This window comes from Brachyhypopomus gauderio, unplaced genomic scaffold (assembly GCF_052324685.1).
Source record: "Brachyhypopomus gauderio isolate BG-103 unplaced genomic scaffold, BGAUD_0.2 sc47, whole genome shotgun sequence".
Taxonomy (NCBI): Eukaryota; Metazoa; Chordata; class Actinopteri; order Gymnotiformes; family Hypopomidae; genus Brachyhypopomus; species Brachyhypopomus gauderio.
Genome location: NW_027506873.1, coordinates 2,303,765 through 2,312,060, shown reverse-complemented (window position 1 = coordinate 2,312,060; position 8,296 = coordinate 2,303,765). Strand labels below are relative to the sequence as shown.

Below are 8,296 nucleotides of genomic sequence, written 5' to 3'. Positions count from 1 at the left end.
AATTAAACAGCATGAAAAAATGTAGTGATAAGATAAGTTACACCTATACAGGTAAATCGAAAGCGAACAGCCTTCGTGGTTAAACCTTTGCACCTTGTCTACGGTGTAATTCAGTTCTGACAGTTCACCACTGAGATGGCTCAACAATACTCTTATCTGAATCCAGTAAGTGCTTCAATCTACATCAAAGTTACCATTTTTTTACATGTTTTAATGTGTGGTATGTTTCATTAATTTAATTCGCTGTCCGTAAGACGCCCCATAGTCTTCGCAGCGCAAAGAATAAAATGTATGATGCTTTCTGCATGAAAGGTGTGGCGGAATTGTTTTGCTAAACGGTTCTGCTGGTTCATGAAGTAAAAAATGATGTGTAGCTGAATGCTTTTCCTGGTAGAAACTCCCATTTACGGGTCAAATTAAGGGAGGCCTGTTCGAAGGAAAGTCTATCACGATAAAAGGTAGAGTTCTCCCAGGAGCAGAGAGGTGAGCTACACGAGATGTATTCATGCAGTCCGTTTTATAAAAAGTGCTCAATTAACCGTTACCGTTTTGAATTGTTTTAACAGCTTTAATGTAAATTTGCAACGTGGTACTGTGGGGTCGACGGACATAGCCCTCCACTTCAACCCCCGCTACAGCAAGTGGTCGAGTTATGTGGTCTGCAACACCTTCCAGGGCTCCTGGGGTTCGGAGGAACGGAGCAGAACCGGCCCGCTCCCCCGAGGCGCGAGCTTCGTTCTCACCTTCCTGGTTAACCGTGATTCGTATTCCGTAAGAAAGAAGATCCTGCAGCTTCACGATCACGTTGCATGTTTCGCGACAGCTGGCACGTGTTGTGCATCACAGGCACATCATAACTGAATCGACTCGTTCTTGTGACACTGTTAGGTAATAGTCAACGGAACCCATTTCATGGAGTACTTGCACCGTCTCTCTGTGTCTCGTGTGAACGCAGTTTCAGTGGACGGAGGCGTAGAGATCGAGTCCATTGAGTTCCAAAATCCAACAGTAAGTATTTGCCAACAGCAAATATATGGGAGGACGTTGTCGGCTGTGAAATGCACCCATTTAATTGTGTGATTCTTTATTACAGACTCCTGACATCCTAGAGCCCGGCTTTCCACACCAGGTAGTTATTCAATGGCATAATAACACAAAGTGCTGTTAAGGAAACATTTTCAGCTTGTTGCCATTACACACAAAGACACAGACACAAAAAAACTTATTTCATTTACAGCGAAATAGGAGCAAAAACAAAGCGCAGAACTTTTCACCCTGTACAATGCCGCCGAGGGGTGGATGGGGTCCACCCCAGCCTACAGTAAGCTTTGATGCTTTCTCTTTATTTAAGTTCTTTAGTTTAGTTTAAATTTTATTTTAGGTAAATGCTTTTTTCTGGTTCTACTTCAGTGATGCATGCATGCAAATTAAGAAAGTTTGTTGTTCCAGCCGTCTGTATTTTGTGATTAGCTCAAGATCATACAAGATCATGACAGGTCTTCTTCTTTTGGAAAATATTTTTAGATTAGGTTTAGATGTAATTGTTTAGATTTTATTAATAAAACTTTTGATTGTTATTTTTGTTTATTATTTTATATTACTGGAATTAGAATGTATCATCTCTCTTAACACATTCTGTTTGTCTTCACAGTCACATCCTCCTCCTTACTGTCCTCCACAATATGTAAGAACTACACATCCCACAATGCACTGCATATGGGCTTTTCCAAACGACGTGTGCTATGTTAGAGCTTCAGTTGCTGTACCAAATTGTCTGTACCTTTTTACTAAATGTCTCTTACTTAAGAAGATATAAAGTGTGTGCTGTTCATGATTGGACAACCATGTATAGCCTTAAAAAAGGGGGTATAAAACGTGGTAGTATTTTTATCATGTATAGTTTTTTTTATCATATGTAGTTTTTCATGTCTCCATAGGTTTTGCCTTACAAAGCCATTATCCAAGGTGGATTGTGCCCAGGAAAAATGATTATGGTCCAAGGTGTTGTCAACCACAATGCAGACAGGTGCACACAGATGTCATGAGCACTACAAAGATTCACGAAACACCTGCAAAGTTCTGGGCAAATGTTGTTTGCAACACATCATTGATATTAATATGTTTTACTGAGGTTCAGTGAAAGCAGTAACATGCACTGTATGGCCAAATGTATGTGGACAACTGACCATCATAGTTTTAATGCCGTTTGCCACAGTTTTAACACCGTTTGAAAATCAAAGTACTATGGAATTGGGTGGGTGATGATCTAGCTGATCAGAAACTTCCAGAACTGACTTGTGGCGAAGGCAGCGTGCTTCAACCGTGGTTGGTTTAAAACCACTGCGCTCTTCGGCTCAACCAGCCAGCGCTTGTAGACATTGCAAAGCTATGTGTTCGATTTCATGGATGGATGTCAAAGTCAAATGTATTTATATAGCGCTATTTACAACGCATGTTGTCACAAAGTGGCTTTACAATTGCATGGGTCCAGATCCATAATGAGCAAGCCAGGGGCAACAGTGGCAAGGAAAAACTCCCTAGGCAGAGATTAGGAAGAAACCTTGGGACGACGACCAAGACTCAAAAGGGAACCCATCCTACATTGGGCGGCCCGCTAGCAGAAGCATGAAGGGTGTATGGATGAAATACCTGAAGTCAATAATTGGGAGGGGTGTCCACATACTTTTGGCCAAGCGGAGTATTAACAGGTGGTGTTTATTGAAGTTTCTACCATTTTCCTCCAGGTTTTGCATCAACCTGCGTTTCAGCTCTGGCCTCGCATTTCACTTCAACCCGCGCTTCAACGAGGGCGTGGTGGTGCGGAACAGCCTGCTGCAGGAGCGGTGGGGGGCGGAGGAGCGGGGTGGGGGCGTGCCCTTCTCCAGAGGCCAGCCCTTCGAGGTGCGCAACTCCTCCCAACACTTTGTCCACATCACGTAGCGTCTGTGATCAGATCGTGTGGCATGAGTGGTTGGACCTAATAACGGTTAATTTACTAAATGATCTATTTCAGGTGTCCATCATATGTGACAACCCATGCTACAAGATCATGGTCAACGGTGTACAAATGTTCACTTACAACCACCGTTACTTCCTGTTTCAGGAAATTGACATCTTGGAGGTCGACGGTAATATTAGCTTGACTTATGTAATGGTGTAAAAATCAATGGACGTCATCCGGAAGATATTGATTCTGCATCAAGACATTGATCTAAAAGTGATCGTTGGGCATTATAATTTTTAAATGTTTTAATGAAACGTAATAAATGTGCTCAGTTTTGGATAATGTTTTCAGGATATTTTCAAAGACACAAATACACTAGTTGCAATGCAAAGCCCGATGTACTTAATGTTAGTTTTTTTTTTTTATCACTCAGAGTTGTTCAGTTCAGCTTGTTTGCTTACTGTATGCGTTTGCTTCATACTGCTTCTGCAGTAAATTTGCAAAGCAAATCTCAGGTCTCATATAGAACATCACCTATTTGAATAATCTATTAATGAATTATCTTGTGATTTCTCTGACATGCTAATTATGCATCTAACATTTACATAAGAATCTGATGCGTAGACACACACTTGTGGTTATGCCTGCCATGACCTGCAAGGGACAGGCTTTCCCTTGTATTCTGCGGGTATATTCAATAAACTCCTTTAAGGGAAGAGTTGCTCTGTTTTATTAGCCTTTTTATATGGATTGCTATGGTACATGATTCTCATCTTTTGAAGTATTAATAACCACCTGTATTAAAATCAAACACCAATAATTTCCAAATGCTACTTACCGACAAATCAGACTCATAATTTTCATGTATGCTAAATGAGTTTGTACAGGCCCATTGAAGTAACGGTTTGGTCAGGGTCAAGTAAATAAAATCATTGATATCGTTTTGTATAGTGCTAAGAAAACATGCTTGTGCTGATTATGCTGATTTAGTGCTTACACAGGCTAGTTTAACTGCCCCTTTAACCGATTCATATTTCTTAAGATAGGGGGTTTCCTCCAGGATCGGTTTTGTACAGTATGTGCACTGTTCCTCCAGCTTCATGCTGTTCTCACTAGTGTTGGTGCTCCTTTTGTACAGTATGTGCACTGTTCCTCCAGCATCATGCTGTTCTCACTAGTGTTAGTGCTCCTTTTGTACAGTATGTGCACTGTTCCTCCAGCATCATGCTGTTCTCACTAGTGTTGGTGCTCCTTTTGTACAGTATGTGCACTGTTCCTCCAGCTTCATGCTGTTCTCACTAGTGTTAGTGCTCCTTTTGTACAGTATGTGCACTGTTCCTCCAGCATCATGCTGTTCTCACTAGTGTTAGTGCTCCTTTTGTACAGTATGTGCACTGTTCCTCCAGCATCATGCTGTTCTCACTAGTGTTGGTGCTCCTTTTGTACAGTATGTGCACTGTTCCTCCAGCATCATGCTGTTCTCACTAGTGTTGGTGCTCCTTTTGTACAGTATGTGCACTGTTCCTCCAGCATCATGCTGTTCTCACTAGTGTTGGTGCTCCTTTTGTACAGTATGTGCACTGTTCCTCCAGCATCATGCTGTTCTCACTAGTGTTAGTGCTCCTTTTGTACAGTATGTGCACTGTTCCTCCAGCATCATGCTGTTCTCACTAGTGTTGGTGCTCCTTTTGTACAGTATGTGCACTGTTCCTCCAGCTTCATGCTGTTCTCACTAGTGTTGGTGCTCCTTTTGTACAGTATGTGCACTGTTCCTCCAGCTTCATGCTGTTCTCACTAGTGTTAGTGCTCCTTTTGTACAGTATGTGCACTGTTCCTCCAGCATCATGCTGTTCTCACTAGTGTTGGTGCTCCTTTTGTACAGTATGTGCACTGTTCCTCCAGCATCATGCTGTTCTCACTAGTGTTGGTGCTCCTTTTGTACAGTATGTGCACTGTTCCTCCAGCATCATGCTGTTCTCACTAGTGTTGGTGCTCCTTTCTGCGTGCGACGTTCATACAGTCCTAGTGAGCAACAAGTCTGCCTTCTTCCTCCCAAATGTCCCTTTGGGAACTGAACCCATTTTGAACTGAACCCATTTTGGTGCATGAGACTGGTAAATGATCTCATAAAAGGTTGAACGGGAGGAAACATGAACTTAGTTTTTTCTGCTTACAGAATGATCGGCCAGCCGCGTCGACAGGGGGGGACAACCGGGTCTGTTGTCCCGGGCCCCAGGGCCAAGGGGGCCCATCAAAGAGCCCAGCAATTTATTTTTTATTTAAAGTCTATAATTTTTTAATAATCTTGAAATCTTTCATTAATATAAAATTCTGTACTCAAAATAAGCTCAATGGCTAAAATATATATGTTTTTTACCTATCTGCATATTTTCCATTAAGTGCATACACCCCCGCCTCCCACTGGAAAAAGGTTTGATCCAGCACCGACTGTAGCCGGCCGGTACCCGCCCAACAGCGGGAAATACAGTGGTGGATAGTTAAAGTAAATACAGAAATCTGGAGCGCAGAAAAGAAAGGAAAAAATTTGACCTGACAAATTTTAAAGTTACATTGTGTTCCAGGTTTGAAAAGTGCTTGAATTTAGGCTAAAGTACTTGAAAATGCTTGAAATTGTAACTACTTCGTTTCACAACAAATATCTAACTGAACAGTTATCTTGTATTACGTTAACAAATGCGAGCCTCTTGTAATTCCAGGACGAAACATGAGAGAACGTGAAGAAGTTAAGATTGGGCGTTTTGAAAATAAACAACCATTAAATAATGTGATAAAAAGCGAATTATTTCGAGTATATGTATAAATATTTAACTTAATAAGTTTAACGTGCTGGAAAATATTGAAATGGACCTTTAAAGTGACGTGCAAGTGCTTGAATTCCACCTTATAAAGGTGTATGAACCCTGCAAACACGACTTTGTTCATTGCGCTGAGGCGCGGCGTGCGTGAAGTTACAAAAGTCGAGAGGTGCACTATGGTGTCAAAATAGGTCCTATAGTTTTGAGAATCAAAAAACAGAATCCACAACCAAGAAATTACGTTTTGTAATTGAGAAAACTGTCGTTAATATTGAGAGTTAAAAAAGCAGGTTTGTAAACAGAATATTTATGTTTTTAATAGTCTATTTTGGGTTTAATATTCTTGAAGAATCCATTTTCATTTCGTTGTGCCTTTTCTCGCTCGCGCTTCTCTCAGTCTCGGTCTCACCTCCAGAAGTTTCTCGCTTTTGACTTTTGGACCTGATTTTACAGGTGGGCGGGATTTACACAGTCATTGGCTGATGGAGTTAAGCCCCGCCCACCCACCCCATTCTACACACACACATAAAAACATAAAGATTGTGTTTACAAACCTGCTTTTTTAACTCTCAATATTAACGACAGTTTTCTCAATTACAAAACGTAATTTCTTGGTTATGGATTCAGTTTTTTGATAGGACCTATTTTGACGCCATAGTGCACGACCTCCCGAATCGACAGCGCGTGAGGCCCTCGCGCACGGGCGGTGCCACTGCAATTACGTCATTTTCGCCGCGCGAACCCTCGCGCCGCGTCAAGTATAAACCAGTCAGCTGTCAGAAACAGCTTTGATGTGTGGCTATATTATATACTATATGACCTAACTCAAGGATTGTCTGCTACAGAGGAAATTCAAATGACGTCCGGGGGGGGGGGGGGGGACTTTCTTGTCCCGGGCCCCAGCAACAGTGGCGGAGCTAGACTTTTATCCTTGGGGTGGCCAGAGGGTGGCCAAAGCTATTTTAGGGGGTCCATAGACTATGACAATGTATATTTACGAAAAGCATTCAATTGCAATCAAAATCTGTAAATGTTATACTTTTCATATCAAGTACATCTTAAACACGCAGGAGATCAGATTTGTGTATGAAATTTGCAGTTTTTTAACAATGTGCAAAATGTACAACATGTAAAAGTAAAAACACAGATGTGCTACTTCTGGCATATCTTACAATCCAAATATACGAAATACGAAAGCTGCTTTCAGCATTCCCTCGATCATTGAGTGACTGTTTTTGAAATAATTAATTCCATTTGAGTAGGCCTACATATTTTCAGTAACTTACATCACTGATACGGTCACACAAGCTTAAGTCGGGGCAAAGAAACCACTGTAGATGTAATGTGTAGTATAATATTTTTCCTAGAAAAGTGTCTTTTTTTACTATTTATGTACAATATGTAAAATTATAATATAATTCATTCATAATATTACCCGCACCTACAAAGTTAAAAAAAAAGAAAGTAAAATGTTTTATAAGCTGCACCGGGCTAAAAGCCGCATATATCTACTGAACTGAACCCATTTAACTGAACTGGGGTGAGTTTCCCAAAACGTTCTTAGCGCTACTTCGTAACCTCGTATGAAATGTACGAGGTTACGAAGTTACTTAGCGCTAAGAACGTTTTGGGAAACTCACCCCTGATCAGTTTCTGAACGGTGCCTGTAGCATTTCACGTGCGACACTTTTTACTGTCAGCCGGTGTTGTGGGGCATTCCGACAACCCTCGTTTATCCGCATAAAGACGCTACAGATTATATTGTCGATTTATGTTTCTATACATAAATAAGAGCTAGGTTTTAATTATCCATCACAGCAAACTGCATTATCTATGTCCAAAGCCACACTGGCTCAAGGGTGTTAATTATTTTAAATAAAATACACACTGGCTATACCGAAGTTCACCTCGGACCACGACATCGCAGTATTACAGCAGTATTATGTCTAAATATCTAGTTAGGACAAAACTAGAGTGCTCAGTGAACTAAGTTATAATCACTGTAACTCCGGAATATCATCTGTAGCGTCTTTATGCGTGTGCAAACGAGGGAACTCGGAATTCGCCACAACACGTTCGTTTGAAAAAAATTCTCCGTCGTGCCTGCTGCTTGCATGTTTTAAATGAAATTGAGCATTGAGTATTATTACCGATTACAAAACGCAACAGGCTCTCAACAAGATGTGCGATGCGGTGACATGTCAGTCATCTGGGGGGGCACTTGGGGTGGCCAATCAGAATTCAGGGGGGTCCAGTGCCACCCCGGCCCCTGCTTTGGCTCCGCCTATGCCCAGCAAGACTGTCAACGGGCCTGTGATCGGCTATAGCAATGTATGACAAAACTAATTTAAAACGCTTTTTTTAACTAAAGAAATGTGTGATCAATGAACCTGTGAAGTTTAATCTGATACAGTATTGTAAAATACATTGTCTTAATCACAGCTGTTTCTTGAGACTCTTGTTGAATTTAATCATATTTCAATGTATTAAAGTTTGAAATTCACATATTTATGCTGATTTTTTCCACTAAGTTCTG

General features: G+C 41.1%; 1 protein-coding gene across 1 annotated transcript; it reads left to right on the top strand.

Moving 5' to 3' along the window:
* Nucleotides 1-14: 14 nt before the first annotated feature.
* On the top strand, nt 15-3,660 carry LOC143487543 (galectin-9-like). Its single transcript, XM_076986531.1, has 10 exons — nt 15-165; nt 395-483; nt 567-771; nt 889-1,008; nt 1,094-1,129; nt 1,238-1,321; nt 1,652-1,684; nt 1,938-2,026; nt 2,745-2,901; nt 3,014-3,660. Exons 1-10 carry the CDS (start codon nt 136-138, stop codon nt 3,158-3,160), a joined length of 990 nt encoding a protein of 329 aa, XP_076842646.1. The 5' UTR covers nt 15-135; the 3' UTR covers nt 3,161-3,660.
* Nucleotides 3,661-8,296: the final 4,636 nt, after the last annotated feature.

What these genes read in the sequence shown, in the direction of transcription:
- LOC143487543 (XM_076986531.1), top strand. Translation starts at nt 136, where the DNA reads ATGGCTCAACAATACTCTTATCTGAATCCA. An exon ending in GTTCTCCCAGGAGCAGAGAG is followed by an intron (nt 484 to 566) that starts GTGAGCTACACG and finishes TTGTTTTAACAG; the next exon opens with CTTTAATGTAAATTTGCAAC. An exon ending in TTGAGTTCCAAAATCCAACA is followed by an intron (nt 1,009 to 1,093) that starts GTAAGTATTTGC and finishes TCTTTATTACAG; the next exon opens with ACTCCTGACATCCTAGAGCC.